The 24,610-nt window shown below is 49.1% G+C and overlaps 2 protein-coding genes across 3 annotated transcripts; one reads left to right on the top strand and one right to left on the bottom strand.

The window, feature by feature from the left end:
* Positions 1-12,503: 12,503 nt before the first annotated feature.
* Positions 12,504-18,583, top strand: CAPNS1 (calpain small subunit 1). The gene is made up of 10 exons (XM_066348624.1): positions 12,504-12,724; positions 13,703-13,736; positions 14,037-14,126; positions 14,293-14,350; positions 14,448-14,512; positions 16,212-16,280; positions 16,381-16,459; positions 16,595-16,711; positions 17,856-17,914; positions 18,041-18,583. Exons 1-10 carry the CDS (start codon positions 12,522-12,524, stop codon positions 18,065-18,067), a joined length of 801 nt encoding a protein of 266 aa, XP_066204721.1. The 5' UTR covers positions 12,504-12,521; the 3' UTR covers positions 18,068-18,583.
* Positions 18,584-19,256: 673 nt separating this feature from the next.
* COX7A1 (cytochrome c oxidase subunit 7A1) lies at positions 19,257-20,953 on the bottom strand. 2 transcript variants are annotated; one of them, XM_066348626.1, is made up of 4 exons: positions 20,851-20,953; positions 19,961-20,047; positions 19,757-19,841; positions 19,257-19,378 (listed from the first exon to the last, which is right to left on the bottom strand). In XM_066348626.1, exons 1-4 carry the CDS (start codon positions 20,863-20,865, stop codon positions 19,323-19,325), a joined length of 243 nt encoding a protein of 80 aa, XP_066204723.1. In that variant the 5' UTR covers positions 20,866-20,953; the 3' UTR covers positions 19,257-19,322. The 2 variants fall into 2 exon arrangements, with proteins under 2 accessions (XP_066204723.1, XP_066204722.1); XM_066348625.1 differs by having other exon boundaries at positions 20,756-20,872.
* Positions 20,954-24,610: the final 3,657 nt, after the last annotated feature.

Genomic DNA, 24,610 nt, shown 5'->3' with positions numbered 1-24,610 from the left:
CCAGTGACCTTGGGCTTAAGCCGGCGACCTTGGGCTTCAAGCTGGTGACCCCGCCCTCAAGCTGGTGAGCCCACACTCAAGCTGGTGAGCCCACACTCAAGCCTGCAACCTCAAGGTTTCCATCCTGGGACCTCAGCATCCCAGGTCGATGCTCTATCTACTGTGCCACCACCGGTAAGGCGAAAAGCTATATTGAATAGCAAATATTGAATGACCTCTGTATAGAGAAAGACTTCCTGAACTTCAACATAGTGAAACAAACCACTAAGAAAAAGATTGATGGATTTCGCTGTACAGAAAACAGAGTTTTTTTTGTGACAGAGACAGAGGGATAGATAGGGACAGACAGACAGGAAGGGAAAGAGATGAGAACATCAAGTCTTTGTTGCAGCACCTTAGTTGTTCATTGATTGCTTTCTCATATGTGCCTTGCCTGGGGCGGCGGGGGGGGGGGGGGGCTCCAGCAGAACAAGTGACCCCTTCTTCAAAGCTGTGACCTTGGGTTCAAGCCAGCGGCCGTGGGGTCATGTCTGTAATCCCACGCTCAAGCTGGTAAGCCTGTGCTCAAGCCAGGGACCTTGGGGTTTTGAACCTGGGTCCTCCGCATCCCAGTCCAACACTCTATCCACTGTGCCACTGCCTTGTCAGGTGAAAGCAGAGTATTTTATATGTCTATAAAGGGCATTGACAAAATTGAATACTCAGAGAAATATATTTGCAACAAAAATGATAGGAAATTGGCCCTGGCTGGTTGGTAGAGTGTCGGTCTGGCATGCGGGAGTCCCAGGTTTGATTCCCGGCCAGGGCACAGAGGAGAAGCGCCCATCTGCTTCTCCACCCCTCCTCCTCTCCTTCCTCTCTTTCTCTCTCTTCCCCTCCTGCAGCCAAGGCTCCATTGGAGCAAAGTTGGCCCGGGCACTGAGGATGGCTCTGTGGCCTCTCTGCCTCAGGCGCTAGAATGTCTCTGATTGCGGCAGAGCGATGCCCCAGATGGGCAGAGCATTGCCCCCTGGTGGGCATGCCAGGTGGATCCCGGTCGGGCGCATGTGGGAGTCTGTCTGACTACCTCCCCGTTCCAACTTCAGAAAAATACCAAAAAAAAAAAAAAAAAAAGAAATTGCTTAACACCTTTAATGAACAAAGATATTAATAAAGTAATGTGAAATCAACACAAGCCAATAAATAAAAATCACCATATAATATGAAAAGACAATTCATAGAAGAAACACCACTGGCCAAAAAAACATGAGAGTCAAGTTCACTCCCACCGGTATTTGAAGATACCTCCTTTTGTGTGTCAAATCAGCAAAGATGTAAATTATGGTTTCCCAACGCTGAGGACAGTTCAGGGCACATAAGGCCTCTTGAGCTAGGCCAGGAAGTAGGTCTTTTACTTCATTCTGTTGGTTAATGACAGTTCCAGGCAAGCTTCAAGCTTCAGAGGGCTGGGACATAGACTCCACCTTTTTTTTTTTTTTTTTAATATATATTTTTTAAGATTTTATTTATTCATTTTAGAGAAGGGGCGAGAAAGAGGGAGAGAGAGAGAGAGCGAGAAGGGGGGAGGAGCAGGAAGCATCAACTCTCATATGTGCCTTGCCTGGGCAAGCCCTGGGTTTCGAACTGGTGACCTCAGAATTCCAGGTTGACGCTTTATCCACTGCTCCACCACAGGTCAGGCCAGACTCCACCTTTAATGTGAGAAGCTGTAAGGTCAGATTGTACAGGGCAAGAACGGATACAGGTAAAGGTGGAAAATTAGACTATTTTTGTCATCACTGTACCACAGAACACTTTCTTCGTGGAGTGTATTAAGGTAAATGATGCTAGCTGCTGTTAACTAAAGAACCTCTAAAACTCAGTGGCTTAATTTTACTTTTTAAATTCATACATAGTTCAGTGCAGCTCAGTGGGGTCACTGCTCCACAGTCTAGCAGAGACCCAGGCTCCTTCCATCTTGTGGCTCCCTCCCCCCTTTAGGTCTCATTAGATCTCAAGAGTTCCCTCTGTTGAGCCACTGGGTGTGGTAAAAAGTGAGACCACCTATTGGAGGTTTTTAAAGTTAGGCTTGGAGATTGGACACAGTAGTGCCATTGGCCTTATGTCAATTATATATCCACACAAAACTGCAATGGATGGTGGGAACTGTAGTTCAGCTGTGCGTGGAACAACAGGACAGCAGTTTTGGTAGCAATTAGCCAATCTTTGTTGCATATTTTGGACCATGCTATATCTGAAAATAAAGAAAGCTTACATTGTTTATTTCCTTGTTTATTGTGTGTCTCCCTCTGCTAGAACATAAGCTCTATGAGTTTTGTTTACTATCTCCCCATCACACATCCAGGAGCTTGAAAAAAATTCTAGTAACTTTCAGATGATAGAATATTATGAACACACACAAAATTATATTTTTAGGGATATGGTAAATTGCTCAGAATGTATACAGTGGGCACTATTGGTTAGATTTAATATAAACTCTGTAGTAGAACTCGGTATAACAGTGGCTTATGTAAAATAGAACTTTCTCCCATAAAGGGTCTGAGTGTTAGCAGTCCAGGGCTGGCCTCAAGATCTTAGTGTCAGGTACCCAAAGTGCTTCTATAGATGGCAGTACCCTGGGCTACGTGGTTTAAGATGGATGGCTCCCATCACATCCATGTTCCAGTCAGTGGGAAGGAGAATGAGGGAAAGCGGACTTACTCCGTTCCGTCAGGGCGTAAATAAACTGAGAAATCATAGCTTTGGTGTCTAATTTATTCTGCCCTCTCTTCTGTGAAGGTTGTCTCCTTGGTTTCTTTCCGGGGCAAAGAGTAGATGTGTAAGGTCACAGGTGAGCAGCTGAAGGCAATATAGCTGCTCATTCCAGGGTAATACAAGGTGTTTGCAAAATGGGCAGGGTGCAAATTTCCATGGTCAGAAATATATAAAAATAGACCTGACCTGTGGTGGCACAGTGGATAAAATGGTGACCTAGAATGCTGAGGTCACTGGTTCGAGGCCCTGGCTGTCCTGGCAAGGCACATATGGGAGTTGATGCTTCCTGCTCCTCCCCCCTTCTCTCTCTCACTCTTTCTCTCCTTTCTAAAATGAATAAATAAAATATATATATATATATATATATATATATATATATATATATATATATATATTTATTCTCAGAAAAAAGTCAGAAGGGAACTATAACTAAATAGAGGTTGCCTTGCCCTGGCTGGATAGCTTGGTTGGTTAGAGCATCATCTCAATCCCTGGTCAGTGCACATACAGAAATAGATCACACTGGCCTATGGTGGCACAGTGGATAGAGCATTGACCTGGAATACTGAGGTCACCGGTTCAAAACCCTAGGCTTGCCTGATCAAGGCACATATGACAAGCAACCAATGAACAACTCAAGTGAAGCAACTATGAGTTAATACTTCTCCCTCCCCACCCTCTCTCTCCTCTCTGTAAAATCAATAAGTAAAATCTTAAAAAAGAAAACAGATCACTGTTTCTGTCTCTCCCACCCCCAAAATTAATAAATAAAAATTTAAAATATAGAGGTTGTCTTGAAAAGTGGCTATATTTTTTCTTTTAAAATATATTTTGCTTTATATGTTTTATTGGGGTTTTTTAGAGAGAGAGAGAGAGCCAGAAAGAGACAGGGAGGAAGAGAGATGAGAAGCATCAACTAATAGTTGTGGCACTTTAGTTGTTCATTGATTGCTCTCTCATGTGCCTTGACCACGGAGCTCCAGCTGAGCCAGTGACCCCTTGCTCAAGGCAACTACCTTGGACTTAAGCCAGTGACTATGGGGTCCCATGCTCAAGCTGGTGACTCTGTGCTCAAGCTGGCTGGTGAGCCCATTCTCAGGCCAGATGAGCCCGAGCTCAAGCCAGTGATCTTGGGTTTTCGAACCTGGGTCCTCAGCATCCCAGGTCAATGCTCTATTCACTGCACTGCCACCTGGTCAGGCTATTTTTTTATGTTTTCTACAATAAGTAAGCACTAATAGATATTTTAAACACCTTTAATTATGAAATATAGCATAACTACAAAAAGAAAAATTGCACAGTCTACAAAATCATTAAGAACACTCAGAGCATCAGACTGATCAGGCTTATGGAGAAGAGCCATTTGAATCATGATTTAGAAGGATATGGTAGTTTTGCTGTACAATCATGAAAGCATACACTCTTAGCCCTGCCCATGTACCTCGTTTGGTTAGAGTGTTATTCGATACAACAAAGTTGCAGGTGAGGACACACACAAGAATCAACCAATGAATGCATAAATAACTAGAACAACAAATCGACATTTCTCTCCTACTCTCTCTGAAATCAATTTTAAAAAACATTTGAAAGCACACACACTCTTTTGACAGAGTTTTCACTTTGATGAGGAAGTCTGAATTGTATAAATAATCCCCCAATCTGACCAGTGGTGGCAGTGGATAGAGCGTTGACCCTGAATGCTTAGGGCCCTGGTTCGAAACCCTGAGGTTGCCAGCTAGAGCGCGGTTCGGCAGTTTGAGTACAGGGTTACTGGATTGAACATGGGATCATTAACATGATCCCACGGTCACTGGCTTGAAGTCCAAGGTCTCTGGCTGGAGCCCGAGGTCACTGGCTCAGCTGGAGCCCCCCCAGTCAAAGCACATGAGAAGCAATCCATAAACAACTAAAGTAAAGCAACTACAAGTTGATGCTTCTCATCTCTCTCCTCCCTCTTCCTGTCTCTGTCTCTCAAAATAATAATAATAATCCCGGCCCTGGCCGGTTGGCTCAGTGGTAGAGCATCGGCCTGGCGTGCGGAAGTCCCGGCTTCGATTCCTGGCCAGGGCACACAGGAGAAGCGCCCATCTGCTTCTCCACCCCTCCCCCTCTCCTTCCTCTCTGTCTCTCTCTTCCCCTCCTGCAGGGGAGGCTCCATTGGAGCAAAAGATGGCCCGGGGTGCTGGGGATGGCTCCTTGGCCTCTGCCCCAGGCGCTAGAGTGGCTCTGGTTGTGACAGAGCGACACCAACAGAGCTACACCCCGGATGGGCAGAGCATTGTCCCCTGGTGGGCATGCTGGGTGGATCCCGGTTGGGTGCATGTGGGAGTCTGTCTGACTGCCTCCCCGTTTCCAGCTTCAGAAAAATACAAAATAATAATAATAATAATAATCCCCCAAAAGATGATGATAGCTAAAAGGTTTTTTTTGGGATTTTTTGGTGCCGTGACTCGGATGATAGCTAAATTTTATTTTATTTATTTATTTTTTTTTCTGAAGCTGGAAACGGGGAGAGACAGTCAGACAGACCTCCTGCATGCGCCCGACCGGGATCCACCCGGCACGCCCACCAGGGGCGATGCTCTGCCCACCAGGGGGCGATGCTCTGCCCATCCTGGGGCGTTGCTCTGCCTCGACCAGAGCCACTCTAGCGCCTGAGGCAGAGGCCAAGGAGCCATCCCCAGCGCCCGGGCCATCTCTGCTCCAATGGAGCCTTGGCTGGGGGAGGGGAAGAGAGAGACAGAGAGGAAGGAAGGGGGGGGGGGGTGGAGAAGCAAATGGGCGCCTTTCCTATGTGCCCTGGCCGGGAATCAAACCCGGGTCCCCCGCACGCCAGGCCGACGCTCTACCGCTGAGCCAACCGGCCAGGGCCAGCTAAAAGTTTTTGACCATGTTTTCCATGCCTGGTCCTGGGCTGGGTGATGCTGGGACATACCATGCCTAAGATAGCCCTGCCCCTATCAGAAGGCCCCTAAACCAGTCCAGGAGACATATTATTGAACATTATGTATCATTATTTGTTATGAGTGTCTTGGGGAAGAAATTCCAGAAGTCCTGGGAGCTTATAACAGGGCGACCTGCTCTAGTCTGTGATGGGGAGGTCAGGAAAGGCTTCCTTGGTGAGGTGATTGACTCCGAAGTAAAATGGTAGGAGGATTGTTCCCGCAGAGGCATAGCCTGTGTAAGAGCCTGGCAGCAAGGGAGCTTGGGAAGAGGAGCAGGAACAGAGGGGTGGTTAATTAGTTTTTTGTTTGTTTGTTTTTTTAGAGAGGAGAGAGAGAGAAGGCCAGGGAGGAGCAGGAAGCATCAACTCCCATATGTGCCTTGACCAGGCAAGCCCAGGGTTTCGAACCAGTGACTTCAGCATTCCAGGCTGATGCTTCATCCACTGCTAAGTGGTGGTTAATTTTATGTGTCAGCCTCACTGGGATGTGGGTTGCTCAGGTATTTAGCTACACAGTATTTCTGAGTGTGTCTGTGAGGGTATTTCTAGATGAAAATGGTATGGGAATCAATAGGCTGAGTAAAGCAGATTGCCCTCCTCAATGTGGGTGGGCCTTATCCAATCCTTTGAGGGCCTGAAAAGAAGGAATAGGTGAATTGACAGACAGTGTTAGAGGAAGAAATAATTTGCATGCTGACCTTGGAGCTGGAACATGGATCTTCTCCTGCCTTCACTCTGGAACTTACATCATTGGCTCTCCTCATTCTTGGACCTTCACACGTGGACCAGGATTTAAACCATTGGCTTTCCTGAACCTCCAACTTGCAGATGGCAAATTGTGTGACTTCTCAGCCAACTTAATCATGTGAACCAATTGATTATAATAAATCTCTTTCTCTAGCCTGTTTATTCTTTCTCTGGACATCATTGAAGCGACAGTAATCTGTATTAGTCATTGCATGTTAGCTTCAACCATGCTTGGGTTTAGACCCGGCTCTGCCATGTCCTCGGGCAATTGACTCCACCTCTCTGAACCTACACTTCCTCTCATGTTAGTTCCTTTCTCAGGGTTGTGAGAGACCTTGCAAGACATACCTGTAAAGCAGTTATCCTAGTCTGGTTCTCATCAAGACCTCAGGAGGCATTTGCAAGGGTAGTTATGACTATTTCAAGTTTATTGATAGCATTGTAAAATTAACATCATTGAGGCAGGAAATAATGAGGATTAAAGCATGAGCCACAAAGCCAGTCTTCTGGGTCTGAATTTTAACTCTGGCACTTATCAGCTGTGTGATCTCGGACAGGTAATTCCATCTCTGGTTTCCTCAGGGGCATATCATAATTTCCACTTGCATCAGTCAGAATAGGCTAGGTTACACTGTGGTAACAAACGAGTCCTAGATCTTAGTGGACTAACACCTCAAAATTTGTTTCTTGCTCATAAAACAGGCACATCCTCCGTGTCATGGCTCAGTAACCTGGCAAGCTTCCTTCATGTGCCCCCTCTGTGCTGGCATAGCTCCCAAGGTTGCTAGGCAGGGGAGGAGAGCATGGAACATCTTGCACTGGCTTTTAAATGCTCCTGAGGCAAGATAGTACAAAGCGAGGAAAATTCCTTGGCAAATGAAATGGGGAAACTGAGACAGAGAGTTGAACACACTGGCCAAGTAATTTATAGCCAAATATAGGAGGTCACCAGAGCTGAAAGCCCCCAGTGCCTAGCAACAGGCAAAACTGGCGCCCCCGTACCTCCCCCTCAGGGCGGCCTTTCTTCCCCTGGCATATCACTGATCATGCAGCTTAGACTCCTTGACTTTTCCTCCTCGGAGGTAACAGCTAGGCCTCAGCTGTATTTCAGCTCCAAGCCCAAAAGAGCAGCAAAACCAGGCAGGTGACACCAGCTGCAATGACTAATGACCCGCTACCTTGGCACTAGCCAATCAGTGGAGACCACGACTGTAGGGGTACACAGGAAAAGCTGATTAATATTCTATTGAGATCCTCCCTTAAGACCTCCCCTAAAGTGCACACTAGCCTGTAAAACCCTCAACACAAAGAAGCAGCGTGTGCTTTCTCTCCTGGAGTATGCCCGCACCTTTCCCTTCCCCTTCTTTCCCCACAGGAACTCTGGGGGTCCCCATGAGACTTGTAACCGGGGCAGCGGCCCTGAGCCTGTCTCTAAGACCCCCTTTTCTCTGACTTCCCAGTCAGCCCCACCTTGGCTCTCCAGTTGCTGCTTCTATTCTAAGCCTTTCCTTTGTTTCACTGTCCCCAGCTTTAATAAACGTACTTTCAAAATCACCTGGACTTATGTTGTGAAATCGTTCCTGCATAAAGTCAAGAACCCACAAGCCACTAGCTGGCCCAAGGCAGACCAGCTAGGGCTAGGCCGTCCCCTTTCAGGTAACTACTACCGGAAAGTCTGGAAAGAGACACTTCCACTCACATTTTATTGGCTAAAGCAAGTCACATAACCATGCCTGAGTTCAAAGAGTCTAGAAGATGGTGGAAGATTTTAATAATGCTTTCTGTACTATCTCATTGATAGCGCTAAAACTTCTATGAGAAAATCCACACAAAACATTTCATTCAGTCAACAAATATGTGTACCAAAGATGCGCTGAGCACTGTTCTAAGAACTGACTAGTAGTGAACAAGACAGAAAAATCCCTGCCCTTGTGGAGCTTACATTCTAGTGGGTGATAGAGACAAGAAACTAGAGAAATAAGTAAACTAGACAGTATGTTAGCAGGTGATAAATGGTAAGAGTAGTGTGGAATGAGATGGGGAGTGGGGGGGGTTAGTCAGAGATCTGAGAGGATCTTCCTGAGATCACTATTTGTGTAGACTTGAGGCACTGAGGGGTGAGGCACTGAGGTGGGGTTAGAGAGGGCCTTGGAGTCGAGTAGTGGCCCTCAGTTGTGCCAGGAGAGGGGCTGATTAGATATTGCTGTGCTTGCAGAGCCTCCTATTCTTTAGTTTTTTGGTTGTTGTTGTTTTTTTTTTTCTACTCTTTAGTTTTTGAGGGAAGAAAGGGCTAGAGATGAGAAGCATGAACTCACAAATCTTGAAGATAGGCAAGGGGTCAGGTGTCTTCCAGGAACAGCTGGGACCTGACACCTCTGGGACTGTGGCTAGGCTTTTACAAACAACTACTGTGATTTAAACTCCCCTAAGTGTCTGGTTGCTCCTCAGCCTAAGCTTTTCCTGACATTCCTGCAAAGGTAAACTTTTTGCTACATTACAAAGTAAAGGCCAGGAAGCCATTAAGAGAGAGAATAGCGGGCCCTGGCCGGTTGGCTCAGCGGTAGAGCGTCAGCCTGGCGTGTGGGGGATCCGGGTTCGATTCCCGGCCAGGGCACATAGGAGAAGCGCCCATTTGCTTCTCCACCTTCTCCACCCCGCCCCCCTCCTTCCTCTCTGTCTCTCCCTTCCCCTCCTGCAGCCAAGGCTCCATTGGAGCAAAGATGGCCCGGGCGCTGGGGATGGCTCCTTGGCCTCTGCCCCAGGCACTAGAGTGGCTCTGGTCAGGGCAGAGCATCACCCCCTGGTGGGCAGAGTGTCGCCCCTGGTGGGCGTGCCGGGTGGATCCCAGTCGGGTACATGCGGGAGTCTGACTGTCTCTCCCCGTTTCCAGCTTCAGGAAAAAAAAAAAAAAAAAAAAGAGAGAGAGAGAGAGAGAGAATAGCAAGCAAATTAACTACAACCTCACAGTGGGGGATGAGAATGTTCTGTTTCCTCCTCCTTGGGGCCTGCACTGGGATGGCAGTTGAGTAGTCATTTTATCTATCAACAACATGATTGAAATTGGTAGTGAGTGCTAAGAGAAAGTACAAGTTATAAGCATGTTAACTGGAAGCTGCACCCAGTCTCTGATGGGGGTGGAAGACAGGGAGAGCTTCCCAGAAGAGGTGACTCCTGAGCTGACATCAAAGCCTGAGTAGGTATAAACCTGGCAAAAAAGTGAGATGGAGTATTCTAGATAGAGGGCACAGCCCATGTGAAGGCCTGGCAGCAAGTGAGCCCTGGATAAAGAACAGAAGCGCTCAGTAGGGAGGGAGGGTGTGTTCAGAAGGGAATCTGGATTAGTCATTACCAGGTTTGGCACAGCCAAGCCCAGGTTCAGACCTGGTCCTGACACCCTCTGTGACCTGAGGCAAGTGACCCTGCCGCCAGAGCCTCGATTTTCTCTGGTTAGTTTCTGCTCTATAGACAAGGCCTGCCCTTGTGGAGCTTACATTCTAGTGGGTGATAGAGACAAGAAACTAGAGAAACTGTAGCAGCAGTTCCTTGTCCTGACTCCAACAAGCCCTCAGGTAGCATTAACCTTGACTATGGGTTTTATCTGTTTTGATCATGTTATCTGAGCTATTATCATATTAATTATATTATTGAAGAATCAATGCAATAGGGTAGTGGTTAAGAGTACGAGCTAGGGAGTTTAATCTCAGAGTCAGATTTTTTATTTGTAAAATGAAGGTAATATATTGACCCTTATGAAGACATATGAACTGATAAATGTAAAGTGTTTAGGAGGGTTATTTTTATCAGTATTATCTAAGAGTAGGCAAGTCAACCAGGTGAGGAATCCAGGCGGGCTGCAGGAAGAGGGAACAGCGTGGGTACAGACAAAGAAGAACAGCTACTATATTAATGACTTAGTTATAGCAGGGGCTTAGTAAAGGGGGCGTGGGAACCTTTGTCCCACTTTCCAATTTAAAAGGTTGTTGTGTGCTTGCTTCGGCAGCACATATACTAAAAAGGTTGTTGCTCAGAGATTTCAAGTCACTGTTTTGGTGTGCCACTGTTAAGGGGGAAAGCTGGAACTTAAGCTCAAGGCTTGCCAGTCTCCAGGGGAGAGGCTAAGGGCCAGACAAGCCAAACTGCCTGGAAGCTACATAGATTTAGTTTCTTCTAAAAAGCCCCCAAAAGTACAGGGGGCACACAGGCTGGAGGTTGGAACCAGAGAGCAAGGAATAAGGCCTTCAAAGGCAGCTGGATTCACCATTTTTCTCCCAGTTTCTATTTTTTAAAAATATTTTATTGATTTTTAGAGAGAGGGGAGGGAGAGAGGGAGAGAGAGAGAGAAGGGGGAGGAGCAGGAAGCATCAACTCCCATATGTGCCTTGACCAGGCAAGCCCAAGGTTTCAGGCCCGCAACCTCAGTGTTCCAGGTCGACGCTTTATCCCACTGCGCCACCACAGGTCAGGCCTCTCCCAGTTTCTGTATTCCCAGCTTACCAGCCAGTCCTTGGCCAGTGGACTTCTCCTATGTCCAGGCCCCCTTCAGAGATGGGAAGACTGAGGTGACATTATGGGCCTGTCCAGGGAAAATGATTCTGGTGACCCTAACTCAGGGAGTAAAGGATTTCGGGTGAAGAAGGCACAAGGCAGCTTTCGGAGGTGGCAAAGTTCTACCCACAGTTTGACCACCATCCTGCTGCTGCAAGGTCGGGGTAAATCTAGTCTAGCCTTGGTCCCCGCCATGGATGCAGGCTCTTGTCCCCGACCATGAGTTAAATAAAACTCGGGGTCTCTAATTGTCGCGACAAGACCAGGACAGGGGCCAAGAGGCCCGTTTGGAGCAGACCGAAAACCGCATCTGTAGCCAGGGGGACCCCGACTTCGGGGAAAAAATTCAAACAGCGACCTTGGAGTTCCCGTCCCTGGACGTCTTCACCCGGGTTGGAGAGGTCTTGGAAGACCTCAGACCAATGAAATTAGCGCGGAGCTTCAGTCCCCGGCGCCTGAAGCACACCGAGCAAAGCCGGGGTGGCGCAGCCAGTCAGCAAGGCCGAGCCGCGCGCGCCCTGTTTCCAGGGCGGCCGTAGGACCGCGCGGATGCCGGCTGAGCTGTCCCGCAGAGGCTGACCCGGTCCAAGCTGCCTGAGTCACCGGCTCCGCCCTACCGAGCCGGATGCAGCCAGAAGCTCCGGAGCTGCAGGCGAACGGGTTGGCGGACGTAAGAGAGGAGGTGAGCTTTCGGGCCAGACTACCCTTGTACTCCGTAATCCCAGCCTTTAGGGCCGCAGCCCCGACGAGACCCTAAATCCTGGCTTTAGGGGTCCCCAAGATTTACGATCTCAGATTGGAACCTCCAGACCTGTCCTGCCCCCATTATACCGCCCTGGACACTCTACCCTCCGTCTCAGGGTTTAAAAATACAAAGCCTTGGATCTGGGAGGTGCGCTGTAAATTATGCCCTGGGGTGGGGGTGGGGTGCTCCCAGAACCACGATTCTAGACTCATGCTTCAATTCTAATGGGGAACTCCGTTATCCTAGACCCGGAGCTTACTCCCACGAACTCAGACCCACCAGTGACATGACACTGTAATCCCGCTGCTGGGAGTGTCTAAAATTTCAAAACCCTGCCCCGGGGACCCGAGACCTGTTGTCCAGTGCTAGGTCTCTGGAGCTCATTCAGATTTGAGCGCCCAGATATTTCAAGGATGCCTTACACTAACTTGCGGCCCCTGAGAACCCCACCAGACCCGGACCCCTACCCTTAATGATGCCTTTGTGTAGGACTCAATCCAGGGCCCCTCAAGCCTGACGGGGACGCTTTGATTCCAAAGAGGGTTTCTAACCTGATCCTTCGTTCCTATCGTACCCCTCCCCCCAGGACTGCCCTCTCCCAGAAGCCCAGATCCCCTCCCGAATGGACACTTTAAGCCTCAGCGGGAGGATAGGCCCCTTCCTGAGGGCCTCATATTTCTCCACGTCCAGCTGCCTGAAATTCTTATTTTTATGGGGAGGGGGCAGGCTCGGGGCGAGGTGGCCACCTAACCCCTTTTTTCTCTCTAGGAATCTTGAATCACAGCCATGTTCCTGGTTAACTCGTTCTTGAAGGGCGGTGGTGGTGGCGGCGGCGGGGGAGGAGGTGGTCTGGGCGGCGGCCTGGGGAATGTGCTCGGAGGCCTGATCAGCGGAGCCGGTGGTGGTGGTGGCGGCGGAGGCGGCGGCGGCGGCGGAGCCGGAGGCGGAACTGCCATGCGTATCTTGGGCGGGGTCATCAGTGCCATCAGGTAGGGCGGGTCCTAAGGGGGCGGGTCCTTGTGTTGGAGGTTTGTCCCTCAAGAATAGAATGGGTAACCTGGAGGCTGACTTGGAGCCTTAATTAGGCTGGGCTGGACCTGGGCTGGGAAGCTGGCCTTGAAGGGGCGGGCCCTAATGAGGCTGACTGCAGCTCGTGGGGGCTGGGCTGCACGTGGGGGCTGGCGATCTGGTGGATCTGTAGTGTCTTGGCGGGGCTTTGGGAGGTGGGGCTTCCTGGGACTCGCTACCGCCGGCTTCCGCTAACCTGCAGACGAACGTTAAGGGGGCGGGGCCAGTGAGGCTGGGTGTCACTTTATGGGGGCGAGGCTTGTCTTGTGCGCTCGGCGCGGCCGTCCTAGGTTGGTCAATGAAGAGGTGTGCCCAGAAGAGGCCAAGGCCTACTGGGATAGGAGAAATGGTCTTGAAAGGGCTCAGCCTGGCCTGGAACTGGCTGGATTAAAATAGAAAGATGTCCTGGAGGTAGGACAGGTGGTCTAATTAGCCTAATTAGGGGTTTAAATAATCTTGGCCACTGAGCAATGATCTCTCCAAGGGGCAAGAACTAATGGAGCTGGGGTGGGGTGCTGGGAAGATACCAGCGGTCAGAAAGCTCTAGCGGTGAGGTAGGTTCCTAGACAGATGGGATCTGAGGAGTTTGGAGCCCCGAGAAGCTGGGGCATAGGTTTTATGAAGTGAGCCCTTGAAGGGGCTGGGTCTGTTGAGGAAGTTGGCATTGGGCAGGTGTGACCTGGTGGGAATGGAACCTACTTTGAGGTCGGCCCGAATTTTCTCGTGGGCGCAACCAGGGCAGCAAGGATAGGGACAGGTGAGGACAAGAACAGATAAGGCAGGCGGAGGGAACAGGTAGGGAGGGTGGCAGGCTGGGGTTTGGGGGGTTAGGGTGTGGGGGCTAGTGCTACCCATTGGAGGCCCCGCTCCTTGGTGCTAATTCCTCTGTTTCCTTCCAGCGAGGCCGCTGCACAGTATAATCCAGAACCCCCGGTAAGCCGCCCTCCACAACCTGAGGCCTTTCTTCCTACTCCGAGGCCTTTTCTAGCACCCCTTCTTGTCCCTTTGGAGAAGCTCTGCTCCTCCTCCATCTTATGAGATCCCGTCCATTAAGTCTCTCCCTTGTCATGTCCTCAAACTTAGCTATTATCCAATCCCTATTCACTGACCACCTCTCATTCCTTTGATCACTCAGCCACCCAGTCCACTCTGACTTTACCATCTAGGGCTGTACTGCAGGGCACGCCTCCCCACCCCTCCCCCTACCTTCTCTGAGATCTCCTCCCACTGCAGCCCCCACGCACCCATTACTCCAACATCGAGGCCAATGAGAGTGAGGAGGTCCGGCAGTTCCGGAGGCTCTTTGTCCAGCTGGCTGGAGATGTAAGTAACCCTGGGTCCCCAAACCTGTCCTGACTCTTCCATACTTTCCCATGGGTGGCCCTCGCACACACACACTCAACCATGGCAATCCCAAAGTTCCTATCCTCCTTCATGACATGCCCAGACCCCTTTCAGTCATCCTGATCCACCCTAAACTTCCCTGCAGGACATGGAGGTCAGCGCCACAGAACTCATGAACATTCTCAACAAGGTTGTGACCCGACGTGAGTGACTGGGGTCAACACACAGGGCAGGTTTCGAGGTACAGCAGCTGGGGTAGCTATGACCTCTGGCCTCTGATCTTCAACATGCTCCCTACAGACCCTGACCTGAAGACTGATGGTTTTGGCATTGACACGTGTCGCAGCATGGTGGCCGTGATGGATGTATCCTTGAGTACAGTCTTGGGGAGGCACTGGGCGAAGAAGGAATTTTCTGAGAGTATGAGTGGGAGCCAGGGTATAGCTTTCCTGCAGGTGTGGACAGGAATACATTAGAACACATCCACCAATGGACATGTGGCAATCAGTAATAACTTCAGCTATCACAGCTGGCACTTACATGGACTTCACAGCCATCCTGTTAGATATATAGTTATTATATTCCATTCTGTAGGTAAAGAAACAGACTCAGAGAGAGGCAGTCATTTGAAGTTATAAAGAGATAACTTCAAATAGGTATTTGAACTCTAGGTCTTTTGGGCTTGAGAACCCAAGCTTATAACGGCCATAGGTGTGTCCACATGCATACACAAGGGCACACCTATATACAGGATGATACGTGATGGCAGTGCACAGGAACACATATGTCTATTTGCACATGGTCCAGTCATTATTTGATCTTGGATATACTGCACACTTAGCACATAGGTCAGTGCAGATACATACATGTATTCACATCACGTGATCACATACATGTATGACATAGGGTTAAACAATTCTAGCTCTGTCCCTAAACAAGGTTACTGAGCCTCGCTGTGCTCCAATTTGCCTAACTGTAAAATGGGTGGATGATGATACCGAATTCGAGTTACATGCAAAAGGTTTAGCACAGTGTGTAACATAGTAAGTGGTCTCTGTACGTGTTAACTGTTATGATCTTAATGGAGGTAGATTTTTCAGCTTGAACCTGCTTCTGTCTCTAATGGGAATAATATTGGTGGGGCTGGTGTCTTAGGGATTTAGTGAGAAAAGTGATGTCCCTGAGAAGCTTAAAACTGTCTGGTGTGTAGTAGATAATCTGGTAAATCTTGGCCCTTGTTATTGAGAATTTATGAAGTGCCAGCTCCTGAGCAAATGGCTTTCTGTCAATATCTCATTCTGCTCTGGTCACAAACCCAGCAGGTATTCACCACTGTCACCTCATTTTCTTCGAGCTCTAAGATGCCCTTGTTTTTTCTATGTCCTAACATTTAGGAAATCAAATTACTATCAAGAATTTTATAAATAATGAATTAGCAACTATTCTCAGGTGAGAAATGTATAGTTTGGAAAAGTTCATTATAATTCCACATGGTTATGTTTAAAGAGAGTTCTTGCCTGACCTGTGGTGGCGCAGTGGATAAAGCATCAACCTGGAAACACGGAGGTTGCCGGTTCAAAACCCTGGCTTGCCTGGTCAAGGCACATATGGGAGTTGATGCTTCTTGCTCCTCCCCCTTCTCTCTCTCATTCTCTCTCCCCCCCCTCTAAAAAATAAAATAAATAAATTACTGTTTAAAGAGAGTTCTTACCGTCTGGAAACATAAAGTAAAATAAGTATAAAACGAGAAATAGCCCTGGCCAGATGGCTCGGTTGATCGGAGTGTTGTCCTGAAGCACAGACGATGCCTGCCGGTTCAGTCCTTGGTCAGCGCACATACAGGAGTACATAGATGTTCCAGTCTTTCTCTCCCTCTCTCCCTTCCTCTCTAAAATCTATACAATAAACATTTAAAAAAAAAGAGCTAGCAGCACACCCAAAGTGATGTGACCAGGTGAGACAGGAGCTGGGTTTTACCTGTTTCCCTACGTAGCTGTTGCCGCCGCCGTATACACGGTATACAATGCGTGCTTTGGGTTGTTGTTCCTAACACTGTTCTGCCAGAGTGACACAACAGGCAAGCTGGGTTTCGAGGAGTTCAAGTACTTGTGGAACAACATCAAAAAGTGGCAGGTGTGTGGTGACCTGAAATTCCTACCATGAAGACTCCTAAGTCATGGAGATGCTGTGCCCTGTGATGCTCAGTTGATCCCCCAATTCCCTGTCCTCACAGGCCATCTACAAACAGTTTGATGTGGACCGTTCAGGGACCATTGGCAGCAGTGAACTCCCGGGGGCCTTTCAGGCAGCAGGTATGGCTCGTGGGAACATGGTGGGGCTGAGGGTTGGATGGGTGAGCCCCCACTAGGCTGCTCTGAGCCTGCCTTCTGGGGCTGGGAGTGGGCTGGGCTATGTGGCCCCCACCTGAGAGACTAAACCGTTGTCAGGGTTCCACCTAAATGAGCATCTCTATAACATGATCATCCGACGCTACTCAGATGAGGATGGGAACATGGACTTTGACAACTTCATCAGCTGCCTGGTCAGGCTGGATGCCATGTTCCGTGAGTGACATCCCAGCTCTCTTCCCAGGTGGAGATTTTATTTGTCCAGCCTCCATCAGCCATGGTCTTTGAGCCTAATCCTGAGGTGGGCAATAGTGGGGGCACTGCTGTGACCGAAACAGCCTGAGAGTGTGCCCTCACCGCACTCACAGTCAGTGGAGGAGGTACATCATCAGACAGTGAGCTCAGAACGGTCACTGCTGAGACGGGAAGCTCGGGGCCGAGAGGGGGGCTGTGAGGGGAAGCTCAGGGCACAGTGGGTTTAGGTTTGTGATAGGGGAAGCTCTGAGGGCTTTAAACTCAAGAGGCAGCCTGACCAGGCGGTGGTGCAGTGGATAGAGCGTCAGACTGGGATGTGGAAGGACCCAGGTTCGAGACCCCGAGGTTGCCAGCTTGAGTGCAGGCTCATCTGGTTTGAGCAAGGCTCACCAGCTTGGACCCAAGGTTGCTGGCTCCAGCAAGGGATTACTTGGTCTGCTGAAGGCCACCGTCAAGGCACATATGAGAAAGCAATCAATGAACAACTAAGGTGTCGCAACGAAAAACTGATGATTGATGCTTCTCATCTCTCTCCATTCCTGTCTGTCCCTATCTATCCCTCTCTCTGTCTCTCTGTCCCTGTAAAAAAAAAAAAAAGAGGCAGCCTAAGGGGGTCAAGGAGGGCTTCCTGGAGGAAGGCATGTGTGAGCTGAGACCTTAGGGGTGAGAAGAAGTAGCCCCAGTGGGAGAGTTGATTTCTCATATGTGCCTTGACTGGAGGGGCTACAGGAGACCGAGTAACCCCTTGCTCAAACCAGCGACCTTGGGCTCAAGCTGGTGAGCCTTGATCAAACCAGATGAGCCCACACTCAAGCTGGCGACCTCGGGGTCTCGAACCTGGGTCCCCCACATCCCAGTCCGACGCTCTATCCACTGCGCCACCGCCTGGTCAGGCAGGGTTTTGAACCAGCAACCTCAGCGTTCCAGGTCAACGCTTTATCCTCTGCGCCAAATTTTTAAATGACACTTATCTCACAGAACTGGATTAAATGAGTTAATACACTTTATATAGTGCTTGGTACAAGGTACTCAGCATTGTTATCATCGCCCCGTGTATATTTTTATCCTAAAAGTCACCCACCCCAAACCTCTTCTTCTCCTCTAGGTGCTTTCAAATCTCTTGACAAAGATGGCAGTGGCCAAATTCAGGTGAACATCCAGGAGGTAAGAACTCCCATCCTGGGATGCAGGTTTATAGCAAGGGACCTCCTCTCAGCTCTGACCTGGGCTCGCTCCCTCCTATCCTCCCTATTCCCCTCCTCCTCACTCTCTGCGCCCTTCTCTCCCCAGTGGCTGCAGCTGACCATGTATTCCTGAATGGGAACCCCAGACCTCTTCCCTCATCACCTTGTCACCTTGGACTCCGGTTTCTCCCAGGGCTGATCCTGTCTGCAGTCATGTCTTTGTGGGTCCTGCTCTGACCCACCAGCTTTTCTGTTCTCCCAGCCATTGGCACCTAGTTTATTAAACAACAGCTAGGGCCCAACATGTCCCAACCTGCCATGCCCCAAGTTACCCCTGGCTCTAAGACACTCTTAACACACCCTGCCTCACGGGTCACTCCACCCTCAGCACAACCATTTCACACCCACTCCATAACTCTTCTCGTGCATCTGTGCCAAGTTGTGTTGCTTCCACGCCCCAAGGGCCCTTCTCCAAGTTCTGGGAGGATCACCCAGTCCCAGTGCACCCTGGCACACCTGTTCAGTTAACCACCCAGGCAGCTGAACTCCAGGCCGTAACAGGCCCACATGCCCCAGTGCCTTTGTATTCTGCTCCCAGCCTGACAGGTCCTGAAGGAAATATAAATAAATGCACCCCAGTTGCTGCTGAGATCTGCCTCCTGTTCTGAGAGTTGAGGGCTGACTCAGGCTGTCTGGGACAGAGGGCGTCTGGGTCCTGGGGGTGGAGTGGAGGTGGTTGTGTGGGCTTTTATGTCTATCCTAAGGCTCGATCTGTGTGTCTTTCTCACACTGGATCCCTTGAGCCACAGCCTCATAGCCTCATTCTTGTGGAGATGCTTCAGAGATTCTGGAAGCTGAGACTGGCCCCAGAGGCCTGGGCACGCTGCTCCTGCTGCCAGGGCAGGGAGGAGAGTCAGTGCCACCCTGGTTCTGTCCACCAAGGCCGTGTTTGTCCAGCTCTCCTCTCTGCATGAGTGGGTTTGTCCTTAACTTGCCTCTGCCTATTTTGTCATGACCATGCTTAGCATCTTCCTTTCCACCCCTGAGCCTCTGCAGGAAGAGGGGGTGCTAGCTGAAGATACAGAGCCCCTGTCCTACTTGAGGACAGCACTCTAGGTCCTCAAGCCTGAGGGGCAGCCCAGGGGTGCCATCTGGGGCCCCTAGCCCCCCTGGGAGGGCTGAGAGGCAGTGACATCCTAGGAATAGGCCTGGTCTAGAATGAGGAACTCAAGGCTGGGACAACGAGCTGTCCAAAGGACAGACTGCTTGCTTGTGGGAGGACGGGCTGAGGGGCACACACAGAGGCCAGAGCTGGACTGGGACCCCAGGAAGCCAGCACATTTATTGATGCTTGCTCAAGTTCTTCAGGTCCTGTAGGCGTCTGGGTGTCACTTCTTGTGGGGGAAGGAAGCCCAGCCAAGGCAATAGAGGGTGTAGGCCGTGCCTAGGGAGGGAGGGGGACAGAATGAGACTCCGATCGTTTCCCCGAATCCCTTCAGATTTGCCAATCACCAGTCTGGATCCCAAACCCAGTTCATGATTCAAGCTCTCTCCCCAAACTGCTCTTCTGGTGGGGAATCCCTGGTTCTTGATCCAGACAGGCCCTGAACTTTCTACCCAGCTCCTGCCTGGGTCCCTCCTGGGACAGACGCTCAAGCCCTAGGGTGCTCCCTCCCTATCTGTTACCCTGGACTCCAGTCCCTTCCCCAAACGTGGCCAGCTCAGAATCCAATCCGCTCCCTAAACTGCAGCCCAGGAACCAGCTCGCTTTCCAGCTCCTGCCTGCCTCCTGCAGCTCAGGCCAGCCGGGCCCTGCACTCACCTCCCAGACACAGCGCCATGGTCACTCGGTACAGAATGTTGTCGGTTCCCCCGCCTTTCAAGTGCACCGGGAGGTCATTGTTCGCCTGATATAGGGGGTGTCCAATAAGAAAAGGGTGCTGGCCGTAGCCACCGCGGTATCCCCCGCCTCCCTCAGGGTCTAACGTCCCAGGCCCTTCCCTCGCCTCTTCCCCGCTCCGCCTACCTGGAAGAGTTTCTGTTTCTCAGCCACTCTGTTCTCCATGCGGTTCCGGGCGGATGAGCTGAAGGAGCGAATCAATGCCTGGGAAACCTGGGGGTTGGGGGAGAATGGGTATTAGAGGCACCTGAAGAGGCATCTTGAAGTGGGTCCGACGGGGTATAGGGACGAGTCTATGCCATGAGAGCTTCCTAAAGGCAAGACCAGAATTGCCATCAGGAATGGGGTTGAGTGTCCTGTCATGAAAGGCCGGCCCTGGCCTTATCCGGCTGCTTAGAGCCTCGTCCAGAAGTACAGAGGTTGCCGGCTGGATCCCCGGTCAGGGCACATACAGGAATAGATCCAATGTTCCTGTCTCTGTCTCTCTCCCTCCCACTTGCAAAAAGCAATAAATTAAAAAAAAAAAAAAAAAAAAAAGACCCAGAAGAAGGGGGTACTCATGCCTAGAGGGTCTGGCTTGGAGGTTAGCAGCCTGTCTAGAGGGTCCTGGAAGAGGAGCGGACCCAAAAGAGAGGCTCAGGTCCGCAGGAGTTCTTTAGAGTGCGGGTTTCCGGGATTAATGGGATGTGGGGCAGTCAGTGAGGTTTCCAGACAGCCTAAAAAGCCCGGGAAGAGGGAAGGGGTGTCATTCCCAGCGTCTGGCTCCAAGGTGTTAAGGGGGACCCTGGACGAAGGAAAGGAGTTCAAGCCCGGGTCTTTGGGCCACGTCAGCGGTCCCCGGCTATCTGAGAAGCTCTTGGATGTGGGGGTGGGGGTCCCAGGTTGTTGAGGAGGGAGACTCGGACCCTGAAGGGTGCTCACGTTCCAAGGCCCCAAATCCAGGGACATTTTAGGAGTCTTGTATTAGGATTAAGGCTTCCAGGTTGGGGCCCCGGCCGGCCCGTGGGGGCCCTCACCCTCATGGCCTTCATTCTGCGTCCTCCTCTTCGGCTGGAGTCACCTCCCCTCTCGGCCCAAGGACACACAGTGGCCTCCCCTCCCCGGGAATCCCAGGCCACGCCCCGGCGCGCCACACAAGGCGGAGTCACGGGAAACCCGGCAAAGCCGGCGGCCACATTCGTCCAATCGGAAGAAGGTGACGCTCCCACCTCCCTGCGCCAAGTGGTTGAGGCATCCATCTGTTACCATTCGGAATTTCCATTGGTCTAAACAGAAAGGAAAGCGGTACCAGGGAATATTTTTGGTTTGTTTTTGTGACTGGGGCGAGTGAATTTTCTACTCCTACTCTCGGATCTCCTTCCACCAGGATTGGTACTGCGGAGCGAGTGAGGGCGCAGATAAAATAGGGTTCGAATTTGACCTATCTACTTACACTGAATGATTGCACCTCTGAGCCTTAGATACCATATCTGTAACGTGGGACTGGGTTGTTTTTTTTTTGTTTTTTTTTCTTTTTTAACTTGGAGAGAAAGAGAAACATTGGTCCGTGGTTCTCCTTATTTTTGCATTCATTGATTTTTTTCTTGTATGTACCCTGACCAGGATCAACCCTTACCCTTGGCATGTCAGGACGACGGTCTATACTAACTGAGCTACCCAGCCAGGGTGGGACTAAGACTCTTAAGGATTTGTTGAAAGCATTAAATGAGCTCATATTAGAGCATAACTAAGTTAAAAGTTACATCGCGGCTAAAAACTTATGCAGAAACAGATAATAGCTGTTATTTTTACTATTTTCCAGCGGCAAGGTTCCTATATAAAATATTTTTGTATTTAGTTTATTTAAATTTTATGAAAAATTTCAAACAGAAAGCAGAAAGTTATAATGAACCTCCATCTGGGACACATCATCTGCTTTAACAGTTATCACCATTGTAGTGTTTTCCTTTGTTCTTTTATTGATTTTAGAGAGAGAAAGGGAGGAAGAAAGAAACTTCAATTTGTGCTTTTTTTGGTTGACTCTTGTATGTGCCCTGACCTGAAATTGAACCCACAACCTAGGCATATCCAAGGACACTCTAACCAGCTGAGCTACCCTACCAAATCTAAATTGTTTTTCATATATCTGCCCACGCAACTCTTTTTATATTGGTTTAATTTTTTCAATTGACTTGAGGGAGAGAAAACTATAATTATTTGTTTCATTTAGTTCTATTTAGTTGTGTACTCAATGATTGCTCCAGCACCCTCTGGGGTGCAGGGTGGATTCTATCCACTGAACCACCCAGCCAGAGCCCGTATTGGTGTTTTTTAAAGCAAACCCCAATATATTTCATGTTTATATATGTATCTCTAACAGATAGGGATTTAAAAAGGAAAATTCTAACCCCTCACAATTCATGGATTGAATCAGGAATTAGAAAAAAAAAATCAAAAAAATTTTTTCTGCCTGACCAGGTGGTGGCACATTAAATAGAGGTTTGGCCTGAGACGCAGAGGACCCAGGTTCAAAATCCTGAGGTCGCTGGCTTGAGCACCGACTCATCTGGCTTGAGCATGGGCTCACCAGCTTGAGCATGAGTTGTCGGCTTGAGCATGGGATCATAGACATGACCCATGATCGCTAGCTTGAGCAAGGGGTCACTGGCTCTGCTGGAGGTTGCCCCCCACTTCTGTCAAGGCACATATGAGAAAGCAATCAATGAACAACTAAGATGTGGCAACAAAGAATTGATGCTTCTCATCTTTCTCCCCTCCTGTCCATTCCTGTTTCTCTCTTTCTCTCAAAAAAAAGTTTCTGCTTGGCTGTGGTGGTGCAGTGGATACAGCCCCGATCTAGAATACTGAGGTCGCTGGTTGGAAACCCTGGGCTTGCACATACAATAAGCAACCAATGAGCAGCTAGAGTGAAGTAACTACTTCTCATACCCCCTCCCTGTAAAATAAATAAATAAATCTTTTTATAAAATTTTTTAAAAATTTATTTTAGAGCCTGACCTGTGGTGGCACAGTGGATAAAGCATCGACCTGGAATGCCGAGGTCGCCGGTTCAAAACCCTGGGATTACCTGGTCAAGGCACATATGGGAGTTGATGCTTCCTGCTCCTCCCCTCCTCTCTCACTCTCTCTCTCTCTCTCCTCCTTCTCTCCTCTCTAAAATGAATAAATAAGGTCTTAAAAAAAAAATTTATTTTAGAGAAGAGAGACAGAGAATGGGGGGAGGAGCAGGAAGCATCAACTCCCATATGTGCCTTGACCAGGCAAGCCCAGGGTTTTGAACCGGCGACCTCGGCATTCCAGGTCGATGCTTGACCCACTGTGCCACCACAGGTCAGGCTATAAAATTTTTTTAATTGATTTTAGCAAGAGGAGAAGGGAGGGGGGGGGGGACATAGATCTACTCCTGTATGTGCCCTGACTGGTGATTGAACCAGCAATCTCTGTGCTTTAGGATGATGCTCTAACCAATTGAGCTATCCAGCAAGGGCAATAAGTAAAATATTTTATTTTATTATATTTTATTTTACTTTATTTTATTTTATTTTTCTTACATGAGAAGTGGGGAGACAGACTCCTGCATGGGCCCCGACCAGGATCCACCTGGCAAGTCCCCTATGGGGCAATGCTCTGGGGCCGTTGCTCCATTGCTCAGCCCGGGTTACTTTAGCGCCTGAGGCAAGGCCATGGAGCCATCCTCAGCACCTGGGGCCAACTTGCTCCAACAGAGCCCTGACTGCATGAGAGGAAGAAAGAGATAGAGAGTGAAGGGAGAGGGGGAGGAGTGGGGAAGCAGATGGTCGCTTCTCCTGTGTGCCCTGACCGGGAATTAAACCTGGGACATCCACATGCTGGGCCAATGCTCTACCGCTGAGCCAACTGGCCAGGGCAATAAATAAAATCTTAATTTTTTTTTTTTTTTTTACTGGCAGAGTAGCTCAGCTGGTTAGAGTTTCCTCCCCATATGCCAAGGTTGTGGGGATTAATCCCTTTAGGGCACAGACCAGAATCAATCAGTGAATGCATGGATAAATGGAACAACCAATCAATGTTTCTCTCTAAAATTAATTTTAAAAATTTTAATGTTAAGAACAATTTTTTTTCTATTGATTAGTGGTACAATGGGTGAATTTTAAATAAAGTTTGTGAATTAAACAATTTTGATGATGGTGCAATTATGATGTAACAATGTTTTAGGAACTACATGCTGAAGTATTGGGAAGAAAACAGTATCATATCTGTAACTTAGTGTAAAATGATTAAGAAACAAGTTATATATTTCTATCTGATTCTAATTCTAGCTAATTCTGATGTGCAGCCAGGGTTGAGCACAGTTGTAGCAGCCAACAATGATCCTGGCCTAGTTTAAAGGGTTTTAACAATCTTCCCTTGGCCAAATATACTGCTCAAAAAATTAGGGGATATCTTATAGCTTCATATTCTTTTTTTTTTTTTATTTTTTTTTAAATTTTTTTATTTATTGATTTTTAGAGAGAGGGGAGAGAGAGAGAGAGAGAAAGGGGAGGAGCAGGAAGCATCAACTCCCATATGTGCCTTGACCAGGCAAGCCCAAGGTTTCGAACTGGCAACCTCAGTGTTCCAGGTCGATGCTTTATCCCACTGCGCCACCACAGGTCAGGCGCTTCATATTCATTTTTGAAACATCCTCTAATTTTTGTGAGCAGTGTAGCTCAATCGGTCAGACCATCGTCTGGATACACAAAAGTTGCGGGTTTGATCCCCGATCAGGACACATACAAGAACAGATGGATGTTTGTC

The sequence above is a fragment of the Saccopteryx leptura genome, chromosome 9, assembly GCF_036850995.1.
Source record: "Saccopteryx leptura isolate mSacLep1 chromosome 9, mSacLep1_pri_phased_curated, whole genome shotgun sequence".
NCBI classification, from domain to species: domain Eukaryota; kingdom Metazoa; phylum Chordata; class Mammalia; order Chiroptera; family Emballonuridae; genus Saccopteryx; species Saccopteryx leptura.
This window is presented reverse-complemented; position numbering and strand designations above follow the sequence as displayed.